The sequence below is a fragment of the Vigna unguiculata genome, chromosome 8, assembly GCF_037176805.1.
Source record: "Vigna unguiculata cultivar grain cowpea cultivar isolate G323 ecotype 2 chromosome 8, ASM3717680v1, whole genome shotgun sequence".
NCBI classification, from domain to species: domain Eukaryota; kingdom Viridiplantae; phylum Streptophyta; class Magnoliopsida; order Fabales; family Fabaceae; genus Vigna; species Vigna unguiculata.
In genome coordinates, this window is record NC_140799.1 from 512,489 (window position 1) to 536,048 (window position 23,560).

The 23,560-nt window shown below is 37.1% G+C and overlaps 2 protein-coding genes and 1 pseudogene across 4 annotated transcripts; 2 read left to right on the forward strand and 1 right to left on the reverse strand.

Moving 5' to 3' along the window:
* The first annotated feature begins 500 nt into the window (after window positions 1-500).
* LOC114194113 (protein KTI12 homolog) lies at window positions 501-6,267 on the forward strand. The gene is made up of 2 exons (XM_028084174.2): window positions 501-768; window positions 5,179-6,267. Exon 2 carries the CDS (start codon window positions 5,229-5,231, stop codon window positions 6,135-6,137), a length of 909 nt encoding a protein of 302 aa, XP_027939975.1. The 5' UTR covers window positions 501-768; window positions 5,179-5,228; the 3' UTR covers window positions 6,138-6,267.
* Window positions 630-23,080, forward strand: LOC114171539 (uncharacterized). 2 transcript variants are annotated; one of them, XM_085665457.1, is made up of 9 exons: window positions 630-768; window positions 18,150-18,378; window positions 18,470-19,399; window positions 20,395-20,462; window positions 20,563-20,624; window positions 21,066-21,169; window positions 22,283-22,355; window positions 22,442-22,622; window positions 22,717-23,080. In XM_085665457.1, the coding sequence occupies exons 2-9, from the start codon at window positions 18,191-18,193 to the stop codon at window positions 22,800-22,802; spliced, it is 1,692 nt and encodes a 563-aa protein (XP_085521583.1). In that variant the 5' UTR covers window positions 630-768; window positions 18,150-18,190; the 3' UTR covers window positions 22,803-23,080. The 2 variants fall into 2 exon arrangements, with proteins under 2 accessions (XP_085521583.1, XP_027912291.1); XM_028056490.2 differs by lacking the exon at window positions 630-768 and having other exon boundaries at window positions 18,240-18,376; window positions 18,493-19,399.
* On the reverse strand, window positions 7,581-17,994 carry LOC114194110 (mediator of RNA polymerase II transcription subunit 12-like; annotated as a pseudogene). Its single transcript, XR_014984066.1, has 10 exons — window positions 17,105-17,994; window positions 16,746-16,814; window positions 16,528-16,581; window positions 16,250-16,357; window positions 15,721-15,870; window positions 15,299-15,640; window positions 12,848-15,172; window positions 9,788-12,355; window positions 9,075-9,384; window positions 7,581-8,510 (listed from the first exon to the last, which is right to left on the reverse strand). The product of XR_014984066.1 is annotated as a mediator of RNA polymerase II transcription subunit 12-like (transcript).
* Window positions 23,081-23,560: the final 480 nt, after the last annotated feature.

A 23,560-nucleotide genomic window follows, 5' to 3' on the forward strand; every position in this document is an offset into this window, starting at 1 on the left:
AAAGTGGATTAAAATATCATTTTCCTTTTTAAAATCATCATTTTACTTTTTGTAAAAGTACTTCTGAATTATTTGTAATAAAAAATTTCTAAATCTTCTGAAATTTTTGGAATGGGAATTTTTAAAATAAGATTTCTCGATTGAGATTTTAAGAATTTCGTTTTCAAAAAAAAATCTAGAATAAGTTCTTTTATTTATTTTTGCATAGTATTATGTTTTTCTCTTCTTTCTCTGCAGAGATCTCTCTGTCTTCTTCTTTTCACTGCGGCGGAGGCAGCAGGAGTGTTGTACACTAAGAAAGGATATTTTAGCCTTTTTGATATCAATATGGTGTGCACTTAACAATGATGGGGTGCAACGAATTCTGAAGTGGATGCATTGTGTTTGGGCAAGCCCAATCAAACCCAATTTCATTGTTAACAAAAACCTAGTTTCACTGAGACAAGTAGTGGCGGCAAACTCCATTATTGTCGTTGTCACTTTCATCCAAATTCCAAAACCCACTGCCAGACTTATTCCTTCATTCCTCTCACACTCTCTTCTCCTCGTCCTCCACCACCCGCGTTTTGGGAAATCAGAAGAGAGCACCCTCGTTTCTCCTCCACCCACGTCGCTGGCCAAGAAACACGAAGGCAGAGTGCAGGCCATTCACGGCGTCTCCTTTCTCCTCCACCGTGACATCCACCACGTCGCTGGCAGGGGCAGCAGCGCCACCATCGGACTGCGATTGACGAACGATTTCGACCGCCACGACCACCACGAACACAGGTTTGTTTGTAATTTGCGTTCTGGTTCCCTTTTCTTTCAATTTGTAACCTAAATTTATGATTTTCGTAACCCTAAAATTGGTTTCCTGTAATTGGAAGTTATGGTGTATGTGTGGTTGTTGTTGCTGCGATTTGTCCTTGTTTGGATTGGACCCATTCTGTGAATCATAATTGTTGTGCTGTTGTTGGTTAAATTTTCCCCCAATTTCAATTTCGTAGTTGCTGCCGTTTTGGTGTGGTGGTGATGTTCATTTCTTTTTTTCTTGTTTTTCTAGTGTTACTATTTTTTATCTGACTGTGTGATAGGCCGATAGTTGTGGTTGTTTTCTTTGTTTGTCTGTTTATCTGTAATCATGTTGGAGATATGTGGAGAACATGTATTTCATCGTTGCACTGTGATCAAATAAATACTGCCACTGTTTCATATTGTTCTATCATCCTTGAGACAAAAATATGTTCTTCATTAATGATTGAATTATATGATAGAAAGTACCAAGTTGCAAAGTTGTATGTGCCGTGTTTGCAAAGCTGGGATTTAGTTGTTTGGCATTAACTTAAACTGAAATTTGCTTATACACTGCAGTATATTTGATGTAGAACTATAATGCCACCTCCTTTTTAACTGTTCTGAACTCTAATTTGTTTGAGGCATCTCTACCGGGGTTTGATGATGGGGAGATTTCAGAAGATGCTCCTATTGATTTGGAGGGTTTAGATGCTTCTGCAGCACATGTTGCCAAACAAATTATACAACCTCTCATCCATAATTAATGCTTCTGTTTTTTTTTTATGTAACTGTTTGCACTTTGGTAATGCTCCATGCCTAAAGTACTCTAATTCAGACTTGTTATTGATGTTGCAACAGTGTCTTGATGACTTGCAGAGAGCAAAATGTCATTTATATATATTGTAGGGTTGTTTGTTTTGTGATCAGTTATATTATATACTGCAGGGTTGTTTTTGTTGCAATAATTTTGTTGAAATCTGATTTTGGACTAAAAATGTAACATATGGAAAAAAGCCCGCGGGCTAGCCCGCCAGCCTGCTAGCCCGCCAGCTTGCGGGTCGGGTTCAAAAGTATAACCCGTTTCACCCTTGCGGGCCAGCCCGGCCCGGCCCGTATAAATCGGGCCAAAATTGGGCCGGGTCAAAACGGGCCGGGCTGGCCCGTTTTGACATCCCTATATATATATATATATAACATCCAATCAACTCATGAATGACTTCAAGCTAAGATTTAAAAACCACTTTCTACCATCGGAAGAGTATAAACATCACATTGTCACAACAAAGCAAGGTGTGAGATATCCACTTAAAGCTAATAAAGATAACATCAAGACAAAACTGAAGGTCTGGTTATTTGAAAATACGATGCAGGACTGAATAAGAGCTAGGATTCAACAGGCTAAGCTAAAGAGTCTAGTTAGTCAGTGAAATGCAGAAGTTGGTGAATTAAAGGCATGAATGAGAAATAGAGAATATTTATTAGAATCTTATGAATCACGGTTCAATCCTGCAACTTGGCTACCTAAATAATCATATTGTTGGAATACAGTGCAGAGGAACCAAACTTTGTGCAACAAACCTAATTCCTTACTTGAAATTGCAGTTCCCCTTCTTCCCAGTGCAGCAACCACACCCTCGCCAGTCCACGACCCAAATCGCAAATGCAGTTACCCTTCTTCCCGGTGCACGAACAAAACCCTAGCCAATGCACGAGACAAATCGCAAATCCAGTGCACGAACCCTAAATCCAATTCCTTTGGAGAAAATGAATTCCCCTTCTCCCCAACACTACTCTTTGGAATAACTTCTTACGAAATCCCACCTTCCCGCTCTCTGTTTTGCAGTCTAAAAAGAAAACCCCAAAGCCCTCCAAAATTCAAGCAACACAAATAATAAGAGAATCTTTCGGTTTTCCCTCCGCGTAAAAACGCCTCAGCGTGCATCCACCATTGCTTTCTCTCTCTAAGTGGCGTCGATTTTCTCTCTCTCTATATATATAATCGCGAACGTGGACCGGGGAGAGAAATAGGAGTGAAACGAAGAAGTCGATGATGATGATACTGCTGCTGTTCTTGTTGTCCGAATCGTTGTGTGGACTGCGATTCACGACGATTCCGACGGCCACCACCACCGCGAAGATAGGTTTGTTCGTAATTTGAGTTCTAGTTCTTTTTTTTTCGATTTGTGACCTAAATTTATGATTTTCGTAACCCTAAAATTGGTTTCCCTAAATTGGAGGTTATGGTGTATGTGTGGTTGTTGTTGCTGCGATTTGCCCTTGTTTGATTGGACCCATTCTGTAAATCGTAATTGTTGTGCTGTTCTTGCTTAAAATTTTCCCCCAATTTCAATTTCGTAGACAACGAGATGTGTTGTTTTGGCATTAATACAAAGGTGTTGCTTTTAGCAAAACGATTGGATATTGTCATCCAATAGAAGCAGAGATATGGAGCAATACAGCTTGTGGGGAATTCACATGGTGGCATGGTAAAACCACACATATTTGCCTAAACTTTTGCTTTTGTGTTGAACTATTACATCTAGCTATGTATGTCACACAAACCTTATTCCACAAACGTTAACTTTTTATGTTTCACGAGGGGTTGGAAAGGAGGAAGGAAAGCCATAGATTTCGATTAGATATCAAAGAAAAAGTTGCAGTCAGTGTCTGATGTATAGTGTCTGGCTCTGTATGCGCCTAAAACATAATATGACATGTGACGGATACTTAGGCAAATGCAAATGAATGGAACAGCACAAAAATGTAGTCGTGGTTCAAAACAATTAAGGAAGCCACTAGTCATGTCCTCATCAAAATATTGGTTATGAATTGAAAAGTATATTTTTTTAAGAAAACTCTGTAATTTCTTTACTAGATGTGTGCTGCTTGTAAGGTTCAGAACATAAAGATGTAAGTTGATTTCTTAAATTGATCTTTTATTACTTTCCAAAAGTCTATTTATACATGAACTAGTTTTATTTAATTGAAACCTTTATATATTATTTTCTTCTACCAATTGGTGATATTCAAGTATGTTTAATAATTGTAAATTGCGTGTATGGCTCAAAAACCAATACTTCTCACATGCAAAGGGTAATTTAGAAAAATGACTAAAACATAAAACGGAGCTGAATAAGTAAATAAGCAAACATGTGCTAACACATTAGTCGAAGTCTTTACATGCAATCCAAGTATTCGCAGCAAATACAGCAAAACAGCAAACAAAACAAGTCTTAGAAGAGTGTTGCATCTGTAACACTTTGATTTCTATTCTCTAAATATCATATCATAGGTCAAACGAAAGACCAGTTCATAAACATAAAGCAAATACAATGAGCATTCTCTTCTTCATTCAACACCTTCCAAGCTACTACTCTTTCTTAACCGAATCAATTATGTTATTATATATTGCATTCCAGGGCTGTTTTTGTGTTGTGATAATAGATCATTGTTGTTGTACAGATGTGAAAAAATTCAAAATTAAAATCTGACTGATTGGGCCAAAAAGTATACAGATCAGAAAAAACTGGCAGGCCAGCCCGCCAGCCCGCCAGCTCGCCAGCCCGCGGGCCGGGCCCAAAAAAGTAGCCCATTTTACCATGTCGGGCCAGCCCGGCCCGGCCCGTTTAATACGGGCCAAAATCGGGCCGGGTCAAAATGGCCCGGACTGGCCCGTTTTGACACCCCTAGTGGCAGGTATATTATTGTATAGTTAGTATTTGGGTATTATTAATTCTTTCTTGTTAATTGAGAAAAAACTCCACCGCTCATGGTTCTCTTGAGATTTACGTAGATTGATAGAAGTGGCATTGGGATGCATAACTTAGCTCATTTTGAATTAGCTTGCGCCTGTTTGAATGAATTTCACTATAAGCTCTTCTACCAGAGAACACAAGAAGAACAAAAAAATGAACTTCACTTCTTCGTAAGTGAAAATTAGCTTATACGCAAGTAAAATTTAAAAGAATGAAAAGCTTTACCAGGAGAGTTTCTACAAATTAGCCCTTGCACAAGCTAGTTTTAACTTTTGTAGAAGCTAATTTCGACTTTTCTTATTTTTCTCTTGTAGAAAGGACTTACGGAGGAACTTGTTTTGATAACTTCTCTAAAAGCTTATTGTAAAGAGGAGTTTATTTCATTTCTTCATATTTTCTTATTCTGTCAGTACTTGCGTCAAGTTCATGTAAACTGGGTCATTGCGTCAAGTTCATGTAAACTGGGTCATATTGTTGTGTGTCACTCTTTTTACACATTTTGACTGTCATTGGGTTTTTTCTTTTGAATTATGTCCATATTCATTGGGTGATGATAATCAGCTTACATATTATTTACAGTGGAGATGTGTGTCCATGATGGGTTGTTTTTTCTGCTGTTGACTTCTTATCCTACATTGATATATTGCAGGTTGTGTCTTTAAAGAGAGACCAGTATCATCAGACTATTTGTTTTTTCAAATGGCACTGGTTGTAATGTGTGGGCAGCCATGTAGTGGGAAGTCCAAAGCTGCACTCTGTCTAGTTGAAGCTCTAAAAGAATCAGAATCAAAACATCAAGTGAGAATCATAGACGAAGCTTGTTTTCATCTTGATCGAAACCAAAGCTATGCAAACATGCCTTCAGAGAAGAATTTAAGAGGGGTGCTCAGGTCAGAAGTAGATAGGTCTGTGTCCAAAGATAGCATCATCATAGTAGATTCTTTGAATAGCATCAAGGGTTACAGATACGAGCTATGGTGCTTGGCTCGAGCTTCTGGAATCAGATACTGTGTGGTGTACTGTGACGTAGAAGAAACCTTTTGTAGGAAATGGAACGAAGAGCGCAGGGAGAAAGGAGAAGCCAGTTATGAGGATTCAATTTTTGAAGATTTGGTGAGAAGGTTTGAGAAACCAGAAAGAAGAAACAGGTGGGATTCTCCATTGTTTGAATTATGGCCACACAGAGAAGAGACAGAGAAATCTTCCTCTGCCATTATAGATGTTGTCTCCTACTTAACCAAAAAGGTGGACTCCAAAACCAGGGATGTTAAGATTCTGCAACCAACTATTGCCACTCAAACCTCACGTTTTTCTGATGCAAATTCTCTGTATGAATTGGACAAAGCAACACAAGAAGTCACAAATGCCATAGTAGAAGCACAATCTCAAGCGCTTGGAGGACCACTTAACGGTGTTTCCGTGGGAAAAGATTTGCCTGTAATCAACATTTCAAGGTGTGTTGGGCTGCCGGAGCTACGTAGAATGCGACGCACCTTCATAAAATTGACAGGGCAAACAAGTTTAAGTGGGCCACCACCCCCTTCTGATGCAGACAGTGCAAAAAGAATGTTCATTGACTACTTGAACAGAGAACTAGGAACATCCTGAAGAACAGTATATGAATTGTTTGCAATTCAGCTTGTGTGCTAAAGGATGTCATGTTTGTATTTTAAGATCAGAAACTGTTTTTCTTTTTAGTTTACATCATTATTATAGAATAAACTGGTTTTTTTATTCCCTTCTGGTTTCTTGTACTATCGTTCAAACTCCTTTCTCAGCCCTAGTAGCTAGCTCAGGTCTGGTTTAACAAAATCATAAGAATGAAAAGAATTATATAATTTAAATATTTTCATTGTAAGATATGAAAACCGGATCTTAAACAAGCTAAGTTCACTCTTTTTCTTCCTCGCTAAACAAAACATAATTCTCTCCCCATCTTTGGTATTGATTATTGAGTTGTATCGGATTATATTTCAGTGTGATTTCTTGACAAGTGTTAATATAACGAAAATGTATTTTCGACGTGTATATATAACAATAAATATTGAAAACAAATTTTCATTAGCATGCACATTCATTTCGTCTCAATTTTTTCAAATTAAAAGTGTTATTCTTTCTCAAATTGAAGTTAAATTTGTTATTTCTATAAATATTATACTAATACTTTTAAGAATTAAATATGTTTTTGTCTAAGTTTTAATAAAATTCAAAATTAGTCTTTTTTCAATATTTTTGATTAATTTAATTTAATCATTTTAACTAAATTTTGTTTTTACATGACATTTCAAGCACATTTTATGATTTATTGTAATATTAACTCAAATATTATCATAAAATACATTTAAAATGTCAAATAAATTTAATAAAATTTAATAAAAAAGATTAAATTCACACATTTTTAAACATAAAGGATTAAATTAGTATAAAGGTTAAAAAAAAAATCAATTCCAAAATTTAATAAAACTTGAGAGAACAAAAAATATCTTTAATCATATTTTTAAAAATAACTTTTTAACATTACATTATGAGTCATAATTTTGTAAGAATTTTTAATATAAATGATAATATAACATTATTATTTATATTAAATGTTAGTAATTAAGCCAACATTTAAAAAAAAAAAAAAAACAGGAAAGATAAACCGAGAGTAACTAAAGAATTGACGGTGTCAGTTATTTTACTAGTTATCATGCGATGTTTTACATACTTTAGGACCCTAAAAAGAAACAACTTAAAAACAGGACGTAACCAGAATCGAAGAAATGACATGGTATCACAACTAAGTCATAATATTTAAAATATGGACATCATATTCTACATTATTACAATTGCTAAAGAAAAAACCTTCTCCTGCTTAAATAAAAAAGAAAATATGCAACCTTGTCGTCCACTACAAAATTTGCTCAGATAACATTTATGGCGTGTATAGACACACATAATATTCTTTCCCCTGCTGATGATGCATACACAGCAACTTTTTTACTGGTAAAATTTTAGACAGAAATGAATCTATCTCTGGATTAGCAAGCAAATAATGGAATGCTTTGGTGATGCTCCAGATCAACCAGATAACCTTTGATAATTTGAATGAGAAAAGAAACAATGATTGATTGCACTTGTGTGTGCTTGTGACCCTAAAAAAGCTATAGACAGTGCTCACACAAGCGTTCATTAGACATAATGAGCATGAAAAAGCTACAGATCACTTGAGATTATATTACTCGGACCAATTGGTAAAGAGAAACAATCATTCCTATATGTACAACAAACCTCTGAACTGCGCCAGCAAATGCACAATCCAGAAGGGCGTGATTATCAACACAGGTTAGTAGTCAACCAGAGCCAGAAAGAACCATTGGATGTGCTGTCTTCCAACAACCATTTTCTTTCATAACCATGCTCCTTCTGCTTCCAACAAAGGGCAAGCACAAAATGGCAGCATCTTCATGCCATTCTTGTATTGAATATAAAAAATCAAAAACCACAAAAAGCACTGGCCAGTGGGGTTGCATACTCCAAACCAACAAAAAATATTGCTAATCAACTATCGTCATCTACTGCACCAACATATGTGAGGTCTGTTCGTCTCACCCTTACAGCTCCTTTCAGCCAGCTAGCGGCTCGAATGTTAACATGATCACCACTTCCTATGCTAGCGGTGTTACCTGCCGGAGGGACAGAGCCGGCGCCGTCTTCTAAAAGTGTCCAAGGATCAATTTCCAAATCATTGTCCTGTCGTTTTTGCTTCCCTGATACATTAGATGCAACCCTTGATAGAGCTGGACCCCTCTGGGGGATAGTTGAGCTACTGGAGTTAACCCCAGGATTTGTAGTGCCGGGTTGAATGCACATAAGAGCAGAATTTGAAACAGATGGTGGCTGGCAGGATAGAGAGCACCGCATAGAAGGGATGAGTACCGGCATTGCAGCTTGGATTCGCCACCGATCAGTATCTGGTAGTTGCATACGATCCAAGTCATTCTGCATCAGACAGTTGACGTTAGATAAGTACTAACATTTCCAGATTGAGAAGTATGTTACAGAAATATTTCCATTGGAGAGCATTATGAAGCATGGATATGGCTAACACAATATCTGATATGAAACCAGTACAACATGGGATAACAGTTTGTAGAGTAAATACAATTCCAGTATAACATGATGCACAGATAACGGGTTGGGTCATTCCATGACTTCAGGGTGAAAGCAAAGAAAAATAAGGCTATAGTTCCAATATTATTTATTGGAGATGATAGAAATTTAGAGTTTATCAAATATGTTGATAAAAAACCTCAATAAAAAAAAGATATTACACTACACATTGAATTAAGACCTAATATGGTATAGAATTTTTAAGCACACAATCAATACATACAGCCGAACAAACAAATAATTATTACACTTCAAAAGAATATTATGTTGGCTATTTCATCTGCTAACCAGTTTCTCAAGGCAAATTAGAATAGTGTTAAAAAGGCTGCAAAGCCACGTAAGGGGTAGCGCAGAAAATAAAACTATATACATTCATAGATTAAATGATCAAACCTGCAAAGTTTCCAACAACTCTCGATCAATTGTAGGTTCATTGCTTGTCTTTGAAGGCTTTGGCCGGAGCCAACTTGGAGGATAACTACTTAGCAACCCATGCAAAACCAACAGCAAACGATCAAACAGACTCTGAGAAGAAGAATCCACAAAAGCAGCAGAAGCAACTTCAGAAGATGACTCTGCCTCCCTCGTTGGCAGAGGCACAGCATTTGCTGAAATGTCTGCATCCTGATGCACAACCCGACTACCAAGGAGACGAAAAATAACAGAGGCAAGAAATTGTCTCGTGCTCCGCACAGATGGCTCCCTACAATATTGAACATATGGAACTTAAGAATCACAACTAACATTGATGTACTAGTTCCGTTTCACATGCACAAATAAAAGTAAAAACAGTCATTGGATTCATGGCACAAATATCCATAATTTCACTTCTAGCTGCCATAATTAACTGATTTAACTTAACACCTAATTTTAGCTCAAGTCCATTGTTGCAAGGAAAAACTATCTCTATCGGTGCTAGCACCCATGATACCAAATTGTATTATAGAGAACCGTATTTTTTTAATCTGAAAATTGCATTGCAATTTACTCCATTTTTTCATCCATTTTAAGAACAAAAAACCATAGAATTTCTTACGCTTCAACAAGTGCGACAAGAATCCTGTAACGAAAACCAATTGGACAATGCAATATCTCGTCGTTCTTACCTGTCAGTGCAAAGAGTAGGAAGAAATCTTAGGAGCAACTGCAACCGTAATGACATAGAAGCTCGTAGGGCTGCAGGAGAAGGAGGAGAAGAATCTGTTGCTACTGTTGGTCGTCTAGATAATGTAGCGTTTCCAGTTCTCAAATTTTTGCGGTTATTTACTTTATTTGGCTGACCTTCAACTCCAGCAGGAGCACTTCCCACTGGTTTACTTCCACCTGTAATAGCAGTTATGTGTGTCTCGATATAACTCAACTGTTTCACCAAGTCAGTTGCAAAAGAATTGCGAGCTTCATCAGAGCTTTGATCTATGCAAGGAAGAAGCAACTCAATAAGAGCCCTCTCAATCACTTGCTGCTGGCACCTTTTCAAATATGTTCCCTCTTCAACAACTTCTCCTTCTTCAAGAGAGGTGCTGTCAAACTTCTTGTTATCCCCTTTGATAGTCAATGAATCAGTAGTTGGACTACACCAACCCCAAGGTTCCCAAAATTGGGTCTTAACAGAAAGTTTTTTATTAACAGCAATGTTATGCAGCCTTTGTCTAATGGCCTTCCGGCCAAAGAGGACGTCCTGGCCTCCAAGGAACCATTTAGCTTGCAACAACATTGAATCCTCTAGTGACCTACCAAAGAGATGAATCAATTCTGAAAAAAGGGGTGCAGCATCAGGTCTAACCAGTAACCTAGTGAGAAGTATTTGAATAAAATTGTTCTCATTCTCAGAAGCGCTAGCAGCCTTCTCAGGACTAGGTGAGGACAACTTTATAGCATCAGACAAGGGCACATCATGATTCTCCACTTTTTCAATGAGGGCTTGTTCATTTAAAAGTAACCTGAGGAGGACCCACTGCCAGTGAAATTTGGCAGGTTGCAAGGTATCCAAAACATGCACAAGCATATCCTGAAGCTTAGACCCACTATCTGTGGGTTTAACTTTAGACTCACCAGGTCCAGAAATCCGGCTCCCATCATCCTTTGCATAAATAGATTGTGGCATTTTACAATCAATAATGGCGTTAAGGAAAAGCCTAGAGCGTAGAGGAACAAATGCTGTGAGTTTTAAATGCATGTCAGAACCATTAAACTCTAGCAGGTTTGCAAATTCAGAATCACTATTATCTGCGGACATAAGATCATAAAGACCTTGACAATCTCTAAAACATACATCACGAAATGGCAAATGCTTTATTGCTTCAGTTATGGCCACTATAAGAGACTGATAAATTTGATTCATGTCTTCACGAACTGTAGCATTCAAAATGAAAGGCCGCCACCTAATGAAGGCAAATATTGAATAAGCAGGTGGAAAGACCAAATTTAAAGGAAGCATCCGTTGCATCCTTGAAAGAGCCATAATAAATGGTTCGCCCAAGAGTTCCACCACCAACCCTTCACATATGGTTCTGCAGTTTCCAACTAGCAGTCTAAACCAATGGACATGAACTTCAATTGAACTGTCCATCTTATTAAAAGCCATAACTGAACGAGCATTTCCATTTGCATTGGATCTAGTGCTTCTTACAAATTGTACTGCATCGAGACCCTCCTTCAATCTGAGAACTGTTACCATTCTTTCCAGGCTGGTAACACCATATATAATTGCACCAACAAAAAGCGCAGAAACAGCAGCAGCAATTTTTGTGGTTTTTGCTACCACGACTTTATTAGAGTTGCTTCCCATATCATTTGAAATAGTGTTACTAGAATCATGGACTTCAGGAAATGTTTGAAACTGAGCACGAGATGCTTTACTAGGAGTGAAAACGCCAGCAAGAGCAGTAGAAGCTTCAGTAGCAAGTGCAATATCAAATACACGGCTTTGTCGTTCTCCTAAGGCTTCCTTAAGCAGGCCTAGACAGGTTATATGCATTCGCAGAATGCACCTGGCATAGTTCAATAAATTTGAAGTTGATGTTATATTTGAATGATTGCTGCCAGATGAAAAATCAGGCATTTTTGCTAAAGTTGGACCAACACTGCCAACAATTGCAGAAACCGCAGAAGAGACCAAAGAGGGATCTCCTTCTTGAGCAGCACCCCCAGTCTGTCTTATGCAATCAATTAAACCCATAACAATTTGTTGAGCAATTTGATATCCATTGTCCCATTTTTCTACAGGAGGAAGACCTTTTAGAGTACCAGCAGCAAAGAGCTTTCTATCCTTTCCAAAAAGAAAGTGGAATGCTTCTTCAACATTACGCTGCACAACCTCCCTCATGCCTGCACCTACTCTGGATTGCAACCGACCACCACTGATCTTCTGACGGAAAAAATCATCATGGTCTTCTACTCCGGCTGGAACACCTAGGGGCAGCCCTAACTCTCCATCCACTGATCTACAAGAGTCAAGTTCAGAGGAAAGTCTCGTGTCACATGTAGCCTTAAAAGTTTTCTCCCACTCAATGACACTAGCCACATTGCTGTATTTTCTCAACAAGTACCGAGCAAAAGCTAGGACCCCTGACCCTGAAAGTCTTCCATTAGATGAAACAATTTTGGCAGCTCGATGCATTGCAGATGACAAGGCTTCTGGAATAAGATCTGCTGCAACAAGAATGTTCTCATACCTACATCAAATAAATTGCAGAGGAAAGTTTGTCAAAATCTCATTCCAAAAATCCACAAAGAAATTGTCCCACACAAGCATAAACAACAAAAGGAAAACATTCAAAAAATCCACAAAGAAACTCACCAACACGATCATAAAAACAAAACAAAAACACTACCACAGATTCAATTACAAAAATATGAATATTTCAGAGTGAGATGGACCATAAAAATTACAGAAACATCACTTAACGTTCAGTAAACTTGCATAATTATGTTAAAACAGTGGCTTGATTAAGGTGACAACAAAAGGGAGCATAAGAAGAAATAGAAACAGATATAGCAGCCTACTACGAGGTGCTTTATAAAGCATTGTATTTGTACCACTTATCTAAAAGGTTCTAAGCCATTGAAAAGGAAGAAAACATCATGTGGGGGAGAGCAAATTTCTGTTTTCCAAGAGACAGCAAACAAAAACTATATAAAATATAATTGATTGCAGAGCTACAAACCTCCTCAGTGATGAAAGCAGAATAGCCTCTCCCACATCACAAACTTGGTTTTCTGCATTCCTTGCTAGCATCAGCACATTCCTCCCAGAATGAATTGTGGAATTGGGGCTATTAAGAACCCTCGGCAGCAACCAAAGGAGGAACTTGACAGCTGATACCAAATCATGGGAGATATCCATCAAATACAGTATTGCAGAAAGTTCATCCTCACCCAGTTTCCACCGTATTGAGCTTCTATCGTCAGCACCAGAAAAAGGCCTGCCAAACTGACCAACTTTACCAATATTTTTATCCGTCTCTTCAATTACCTGCCTAACAACACTCAGCAGCCAAACGGCTATAGCCCTTTTCTCAACAAAACGTAGCTGCTTTAGAGCTTTTCCAATGGAAACTATATCTCCAAAATGACTTGTTGGGATGATATCCACGGACCTCTGCCCATCAACATCCATAGCAGTTTTATGGTGAGGGCAGCTTACTTTGCTTCCACAAACGTGACTAGTTGATGCCCCTTGGCTACCCTCAATTCTAGAAGCTGCCAGTTGAGCAAGACTCTGAGTTTTACGCACATTCTTCTGCCGACTCTTAGTGACCTGCTTGGTTAACTTTTGTGGTTGATCAACTTTGAGAGGCTCTGGGGATTTCATTCCCTTTTTCACCCACCATGCATCGTCATCATCAGATTGAACTGGGGAATGCCCCTGTACACATGAGTTTCTTTCCTCACTTAACTTTTGTCTCTTTGTTCTGCTACATTGTTCACACCCAGGTGTACCCTCCACTGGATCAATTTTGCTGTTCTGAGACCCAATAGATCTTTTAATAGTGCCTTCAGATTCATCACATCCTGTAGCACTCAAATTAGATGAACAATTAGGTAGCTGTAACAGTACTGAAATAGCTGTTTTTAGTTCTTCAATGTTAGCATTATCCTTTACATTTTTTGTGGTAGAAATAACATTTCTCTGATCAACTGTCATTCCGGAAGCTTCATCCTTTATTGAAGCAGGATATCTTTTTCTCTTTAGAGCAGATAAATCAGTGCCACTGGCATCATCATGGGACTCACTTAGAGGACCCCGAAGTATGAGGCGCCGTTCGTTCAAGTAAATTTGCAATGCTTCTTTGAGATGCACCCCATCAACAATTCCTAAGTCTTCCAAAACATCATGGATAAAGCATCCAGGTAGCTGCTTTAAGATGCGATAGTGTCTCCTCCGTCGCTCCATGTCAACCAAATTTACATTCGCATCCATGATCCCACTGACTATCAGCTGGCGTACATATGCCAAGGGATAAAAGATGCCAGCACGTATAAGTTCCACAATAAATAGTTGTAGGCGCTTGGAACCTTCCCCCTTATGTACCACATGCTGATCAATCCAACAAACTATAATATCATGCAGTGGTCCTGGGCTTTCAAATATAACTGAAGAACCTGTGCTTTTTGAACTAGATTTCAGTCTGGATACTTTGCCCACATAATTCGAATTAGGCCGCTGACCCAGATTCTTTGCAAAACGACTGGCTCTGCGATATTCGTTTGTTTGTTTTAGCAAAATCTTCACATCCTTAATCTTCATCTTTAAAAGCCTAACAGCTATATGCACCTGGGAAAGATCTTTCCTACCAGTAAACTTAATGTCATGAGGAGGGGAACCACGAAAATCCCTAAAATCACATGTTGCCCACTCACAAAGGAAAAACACAATATATAAGGGGTGTATTCACAGTCCCAAACCATTTCAAAGATAACCTTAAGCAAGGGCTGACTTTTGCAACCCAGCCTTCAGATACAGTTCCACCACAAAGATCATCAAAAAGAAATTTATATGCAACATGCAAATCACCCAGAACAAGAGCTTTATCCAAGGCTTTTGCCACTTTAGCCAGACAATGGCCTGGAGAGCCTGGGATTGAAGCCTTAACAAGATCCTCTGTATGTTTCTGAATGCGTGAAATAATGCGACCAAAATCATCTGAACTATTTTTTACCTTCCCTGCAGCTTCAGTTGATTTTAGTACAAAATTCCCATCGTTCATTGTATGTGAAATAACAGAAGAAGGTAAAGGAAAGCAATCCAAAGCAACAAAAGTATCTGGCACCACAAGTATTAAATACCGAAGCATCTCAATCACAGCACAAGTTGTGTATGCCCTCCTGGAATTATCTACTAGATCTGAACCACCTGGAGCAGGATCACGAATGACACGAAGAGCTAGTCCAGCAAGGGTACGTACATAAGTTTGAGATAGTACAATAGTTTCTAAAAAACCATATATAATAGGCAATAACAGCTGCCAAACCTCAAGCAAATCTTTTTCCTGAAAGGAACAGAAATGTGAGAAATCAACACAAAAGTTGAAATCAGTGGAAGGTATATAGAGTACATTTTTAGTTTCATTAGCACATTGTACTCATCAAACACAAACAATGTAGAAAGTAAATACCTGTAGTTGAGTAAACACCCAATCAATGACAAGAGATGGATGAAGCAGCCCTTCAGCATGATGCCATTGCAGAAGCCGTACAATATACCACCATCTAAAATGTAACGATGGTCCTTCACCATCAGAAACAGATAACAATGGATCACTTTTGTTCTGCAGTGGTCCAGGTATTTGTGGTGATCGCTCTCGACCATGAGAAGCAGAATGGGAAACATTCTTTGACAAAAATTCATCCAGAAGGGCTTGCAAGTAATTGATAACATCTTTGGTCCAAACATCAGAGCGTGACAGTTGAATCTTGTCAGCAGTTCCAGAAGAAATACCAACAGAACCAGGTTGAACCTGGAAAACTCAATCATAATCAGCACATATTAAAATGTATAAGGAACTAGGTACATATACAAACATTTAAACATTCCTACCTGATTGAGGTAAGTAACCTTGATAAACCAGGTGGCCCTAAGCAATGGAACGTTATTCCTTATAAGAACATCTAAAAGTGATGCCCTTTTATAACCATGAGGAACATGATCAGCTAAAGAGCGTAACCGCTTGTGCTGCTGAGATAAACCCTGTAAATAAAATTTTTAAGAGTTACCGATATACACTGAACCACCAAGTAATGTTCAAAAAAGAGTATTCAAGGACTTCACAGCCATAACAACCTGTCAGCTTTAACAACAAAAACCTCAGAAATTGATCATATTAAGCCATATAAAAATTCTCGTAAATTGGTCATATCAGCTTATAAGAATTACAGATCCCTCCATATTCACATCACGCAGCCAATCACATCAAGATATAACCATCTACTACTATGTTACTAGCCATTCAAAACCCAGTGCTTCCTTTATATAAATTTGCCAAAATTGTTTTAGAAACAAATGTGAGGTGCCACAGCAAGTTGCACAGAGAAGAGAACAGTAGGAGTAAGACTACCACCAAGTATACCTCAATCCATTTCTTCTGGAAGTCCTCACCACAAGGTCTTAGTTCAGGGAAAATTCCAGACCTGGCAAGTTGAGATCCTGAAAGAGCTACACCATATACTTGACCAGCCTATCAAATCAAAACACACATGTAGATCAAACACCTTCATAACAAAATAAGATAAGTAGAGTTCATTAATTCCAAAATAAGCTAGAAAAAGCACCACAACTATATACATACATATAAAAGTAATGTTCAGCAAGGATAAATAGATCATAAGACATATTAAAGATCATCACCTTCCTCTTCTGAGCACGAGATTCATTGATGGCCCTCAGACGTTTTCTAATAGCCTGGAAATTAGATGAAAAAACTACAAGTTAATCTATATCCACAATCGCCTTGTAATGAAAACCAAAAAATATGGAGATTTGCAGTAAATTAAGAGCTCAGACATATAAACAAAAATAAGAGGGCAAAAATATCTCAAAAAAGACACAAGAGAAAAGAGTCACACCTCTTTGCAATTAAGAACAACATTCTTGTTAAAATGTGGAACCTGTGTCAGAGAAATTTCTCTGGCTTCCTGACAGATACAGGAGCAAGGCAATGTCAGAAAATAGAAGATACTAGACAAAAGGGCAGGTTAGAACAGTTGAATTGAAACTACCGTATTTTAATGCAAGCAAAATTGACTTCTATATTTTCATTACTCATCAAGGAGAGCTATGATTCTAAAGCATGCACGTGTGACCACTCAACACACCCTTCTCTCACTCTGTAAACTACAAAACCTAACCCAAAAAGAAAAAAAAAACACACACACCCAACACACTTTTTTTTATAAAAAAAAATAAAAAATTGTTAGGGTTTGACCCGAAATCGCACAATCGCGTGCGACCCACACACCGATTCGGACAACAAGAACAGCAGCAGTATCATCATCATCGACTTCTTCGTTTCACTCCTATTTCTCTCCCCGGTCCACGTTCGCGATTATATATATATAGAGAGAGAGAAAATCGACGCCACTTAGAGAGAGAAAGCAATGGTGATGCACGCTGAGGCGTTTTTACGCGGAGGGAAAACCGAAAGATTCTCTTATTATCTGTGTTGCTTGAATTTTGGAGGGCTTTGGAGTTTTCTTTTTAGACCGCAAAACAGAGAGCGGAAAGGTGGGATTTCGTAAGAAGTTATTCCAAAAAGTAGTGTTGGGGAGAAGGGGAATTCATTTTCTCCAAAGGAATTGGATTTAGGGTTCGTGCACTGGATTTGCGATTTGTCTCGTGCATTGGCTAGGGTTTTGTTCGTGCACTGGGAAGAAGGGTAACTGCATTTGCGATTTGGGTCGTGGACTGGCGAGGGTGTGGTTGCTGCACTGGGAAGAAGGGGAACTGCAATTTCAAGTAAGGAATTAGGTTTGTTGCACAAAGTTTGGTTCCTCTGCACTGTATTCCAACAATATGATTATTTAGGTAGCCAAGTTGCAGGATTGAACCGTGATTCATAAGATTCTAATAAATATTCTCTATTTCTCATTCATGCCTTTAATTCACCAACTTCTGCATTTCACTGACTAACTAGACTCTTTAGCTTAGCCTGTTGAATCCTAGCTCTTATTCAGTCCTGCATCGTATTTTCAAATAACCAGACCTTCAGTTTTGTCTTGATGTTATCTTTATTAGCTTTAAGTGGATATCTCACACCTTGCTTTGTTGTGACAATGTGATGTTTATACTCTTCCGATGGTAGAAAGTGGTTTTTAAATCTTAGCTTAAAGTCATTCATGAGTTGATTGGATGTTATATATATATATATATATATATATATATATATATATATATATATTAGAGTTTGAGTTTTGCTATTTCATACTGAAAGTATTTGAAGCATCATCTAATAGAACATTACATTATGGTAGGTAACTATAGAGGCTGAACTGTGGACATTGTTGTCTTAAAAATGGGGTCCAATTCATTGAAGGATTATTTGAAAAGGTATGAAAGTAACACAGAAGTAGAGAAGAAGAAAAAGAAGAAGCAGAAGAAGAGAAGTCAACCACAAACCACTGGCTTATTAGTCGTGGATGAAGATCCCATGTGGCAGAAACCCGTTGAACTTGCAGAAGAAAACAATGATACTCATCTGGTGTGTAATACAAACATAACTGTTCACTCATATAAGAGAATTTACCATGAATTTACCATTAGTAATTTTTGTGTATACTATTATCTCATATAGCCATATTTTATTGGTTTATGTAGACGAAGAGAAACCACTAGTTGATGAAGACATTGATGTGAAGCGTATGAAGAGGCTTGAGCAGCTGAGGGCCAGACGTCCATATAATGCTATATCTGAAGATGGAAGTGGTTGGGTTTCGCTTTCCTCTAAACCTGAAAATTCACTTGACTCAAACAATGACGTGTCTCCTCCCCGTAAAAGAAAAGGTGTTGATTTATCACCTGGTCAATGGTCAAAACGCAATGACACCCCATCACCTGATTATAGGACTTCTATTTTGCAAGACATCTCTCCCCCCCGACGAGGTCATGATTCTCCCCCTCAAGATGCTTTGCATGGATCTGTGGCATCAGACCTTTCACCTCCAAGGAAAATTCTGAAGAATGCTGCAAGAACTGGTCTGCCTGATATTTCTCGTGGACGTTCAACTGAAGATTTCTCTCCACCTCGACGAGGCCATCGTGGTTTTGAGAGTTCTGATTTGCAAGATATCTCTCCACCTAGACGAAGTCGTCATGATTCTCCCTCTCAAGATGTTTTGCGTGGATCTGTGGCACTCGACCTTTCACCTCCGAGGAAAATCAAGAAGAATGTTGCAAGACCTGGTTTTTCTGATTCTCAGCGCCATTCACCTCAAGATCTATCTCCTCCTCGACGTAGTCGTCATGATTCTCCTTCTCAAGATGCTTTACATGGATCTGAAGTGTCAGACCTTTCACCCCCAAGGAAAATTCAGAAGAATGTTGGAAGACAGGGTTCATCTAGTATTTCAGTTAAAGTTGGTTCACATTCATCTTTGGATCTTGAACTAGCTCCACCAAGGAGAAATACTCAGGAATCATCAAATCCAGCTAGTAAAACAGGTCTAATTTCTGGTAAGGATATCAGTGACGAGATCGAGAAAAAGAAGAGGGATGATATGTTGAGGTAATTGTTCAGTTGTTTTATAATGTTTTCCAATCACATGTTAATGTTTACTTGATAGATATTTGTTATTATCCTTGCTTAATGCCATGGTGTTGTAGTACTAAGCTTGTTTTTTGTGTGGTTATGGAAGTATGGAATACTGAGATAGTTCTACTTGGCTTTCGCAGAAGTGTTACCACCATGATCAGAAACACAGGCTGTTTATTTCTTATTGACTATAGCTACACTTGAATAGGAGTTTTTCTTATGTGACTTGGGAGAAGTTATCAGTCTCATGAAACAACATACACAATCAATTTTTTCTAGTCTGTTAGTTTTAGGGTTTAGTTAAACACTTAAACTAAATGCAGCAAGCATGTGATCTTTTTGTTATTCTATTTATTTACAAAATTTAAGTGAAATGCTCGTTTCCTTTTTCTGTTAGCTGTTTGTTACTATTAATTTTAGTATGTGTTAATGTATTTTTTGCCTTTTTAACAATCAATATTAAAATTCAGTTATCAAGATATAGGTCACTAATAAAATATTTCATTTCTAAGACCAATTCTTCCAAAATCTTAAGCTATATTACAAAGAAGCCCAGGACTATTATTATGTCACTAACATGCCTGGTAAACCTTATTCTGACTAAAAATGCTTTCTGTTATGCTATAGTTATTATCTATTGTGGCTGAGTGGCATTTCTGGGCCATAATTTTTTCCTGATTATGTCATGTTTCCTCATACCAAAAAACATTTAAACTCACAAAAGTTGCAGATGTCATTCATAAAAGCAGTAAAAAAAAGTCCCATTTGTCACCTTTTTTTTTTCATTGTATAAGGTTTGTTTTGGAGAGGGGGGACGGGGTTAATCTTGCAATTCCCCTTTCTTGAAATTGAAACCCTTCTTTCATTTATACAAGTGTAAATGCTCGTCATTCCCTGTCTTTCTATGCAAGTTTTGGTGTCAGTTGCTTCACATTGCTTCATGGCATTGATAACTATGTTTTGCGCAGATTTAACCAGATGGAACCTTCCATAAGTGGACGGGGTGCTGAACCTGTATATCGTGATAAAATAAGAGGTCAGAATTTTAGTCAGTTGTTTATTGATGTTTCTGTTCAATGTATTTGATTTGTTGTCTTTGTGTGCAAAGAAATTTTGAATCATGCTGAATTTTGCAGGAGTACGCATTTCAAAGGAGGAATACTTGAAATCAAAACAGAAAGTAGAAGAAAAACCCAAGGTATTTGGTACTCTGCGTTATTTTTGTAGCATTGTTGTATTGTTTCTAGATTTATAAGGATATTATATCTACTACTATTACAATTACATCAAAAGGACAAGAAACCATGTCATATTTGTTGTCATTTGGTCCCTATGATTGAAGATGAATGTTACTTCTAAAATGTGTTAAAATAATCTCTCTTATCTGTTCAGCGTTTTACAAAGCTATTTTTTGATGTATTATGTTGAAGGGTTATAGGCGGACCCCTATCTCTTTTTCTCTTTTTTCTTTTTTTTTTGTATGCTACCTTTTATATATGAATACAATGTATACAGAAGTGATCGGCAAGAGACTCACTAAGTTCTCTAAAATCTCAACTGTATGTCAGAACAGTTATGTTATTCATGTTTCCGATAAAAACTGCTAAGCTGAATTTTTAGGTATCTTTGTGATTTTCAGGAGATAGAAATAGAATGGGGCAAAGGCTTAGCTCAAAAGCGTGAAGCTGAGGCTAGGCTGAAGGAACTAGAACTTGAAAAGGAGAAGCCTTTTGCACGGACCAGGTATATATATAAAGTACTTAGAAACATGGTTTCTAGATTGTTCTATATTTTTTATCATAGCAACCTATGATGCACAAACATAATATGAGGTATAAAAAATACCATGTATAAAAGGGATACATTGAGTTGGTGACAATTATTCTTAAAATTATAATGATATAAGGTGTACATTACACATAAATATGCATAAAAAATTCATGAAACATGAATATATTTGCAAAACTAAAATTCCAAACTCATGAAGCACTAACACACTCATCCCACGTAACAAGTACATGTTTAATATTGATATGCTTGGATTCTCTATGAAAACTATCTGTGAATTATTGAAGCTCTTCTTTCTAAAAGGATGTTAAGATCTGATAAGTCTTAGATTAAGGCTGATATGGATAATGGAATAAATAATTTGACACGTCAAGTAAAACTTTCATATTTTGAATCAAATTATTCTTGATTCAGCTATTAAAATGAATGCAACATAACCAGCAATTGTTGGCTCGAATAAACTTCTCCTAGCTTGTGTTAATACCCAATGAGATTAATCCCCTTATCTGTGCAAGTTATATATCTCCTTTGTAATAAATAGGGATTTTAATACTTCTCTACTCGTTTCAAATTTTCTTAAACCTGGTAATCTTGTTAAAGAATTTTGTGAGCCAACTCGTGTCTCTCTCTCCTAGACTCTTTAATACCTCAGTGATTATAATATCGAGCCCAATAGCTTTGTCATTATCCATCTTCTTCAATACATATTTTACTTTAGGATCCAGAAGATAAAAGTTTTACTTTTGGTCCATCATTGTATATATTTGGAAGTAATTCCTGCATCATTTCTGGATTATCATGAGATGGTCCTTTTTACACATGTTCAACATAGTTTCATTTTTTTAGGGGGTAATCAGTGCTGTTTATAATTACTTAGTTTACCATGTACCAGCTTGGAAATTTATTTATAAATTATTTGTTAGTTAAAATCACATCGAGAGCAAGTTCTGGACTGTCATTGAGATGCAATGCTGATGTTTAACTGTGTGAGCTGATGTCATCGATTAAGGTTCTTTTTCCTTATTGTCTCCGTGTCTCTTATGTTGTATTTGCATTTGTTTCTTACAGAGATGATCCTGAACTAGACAAAATGTTTAAGGAGAGATTAAGGTGGGGTGATCCCATGGCACATCTAGTAAAGGTAATGCAAAACATTTCATGTTGCTTGGTGCGTGAGATGGAGTTTCATCAGTACTTACATGTTTTTGTGCCAATTGCCATTTGTAGAAAAAATATCCAGAGCCTGTTCTTCCAAACTTGGGGGAGAATGAGAAGATGAAAGAATCAGGCTTTGTAGTCCCACAGGATATTCCAAATCACAACTGGTTAAAAAGAGGTTTAGACGCCGCACCAAATCGGTATGGAATAAGACCCGGACGACATTGGGATGGTGTTGATCGCAGTAATGGTTGGTTCATATTCCCTGTACTTTTTGTAGTTTGATTTTTCCTTCCCTTTTCTGATGTAAATAGCCATAAATGATTGACTTATATCATTTTCAGGGTTCGAGAAGGATATGTTTAAGAGAACAAATGAGAGACAAGCTAGAGATAGAGAAGCTTATCTTTGGTCCGTCTCTGATATGTGAAAAGTGGCAGTACAATTACACAAGAGTATTAAGGAATGTGATGTTGACATGTCCATAGAAAAATTATTGAAAAGATGTATCTATCTTAGAAAATCTCCATTTGGTTTGATCAGCATTGTGATATTTTCGAGTTTTTGAGAGGTTATCACATTGTTGTTCCATGTAATTTAGATCATTTTTCACTACTGTAGTTTGAAGATGACTGTCTTTCTCGAGTTTCCTTCGAACTTTCGGGGATCAGTGTTGTTAATTAAAGCTAAAATTGATTTTTATGATAATCCAAATTTGAGTCTAACCTTACAGCAAGAGGAGTAAAAATACTCGGGATTTTCATTTAAACATGCATTGGACATATTTTTTAAATTAGTTTAAATTTATCTGATAATTTTAATTAGATTAAAATTAATTTTGTCTCAGATAATACTTCTAAAATGATTAATAATTTTTTAATTATACCGCATTTTAAAAGAAAAGACTGTGGTTATGTAATGTATTCGTCTATGAAGATCAAAATAATGTCCATTTCAGATTTTGTTAGACTTTAGGTTAAAAAAAAATGATCATTTCGTCTTTTCATCGGTACTTTTTTGTCTATTGATATTCACGTACTAATACCAATCACAATTTAGAGAATGATATTTCAAAAATAATATGTAATTAATTTTGTTTGGACGATAAAATAAAATTATTTGAACAGAGGAAATTTATACATACAAAAGTAATATTAACTTGTTTTCTTTATTAAGAAGTGTAAATTA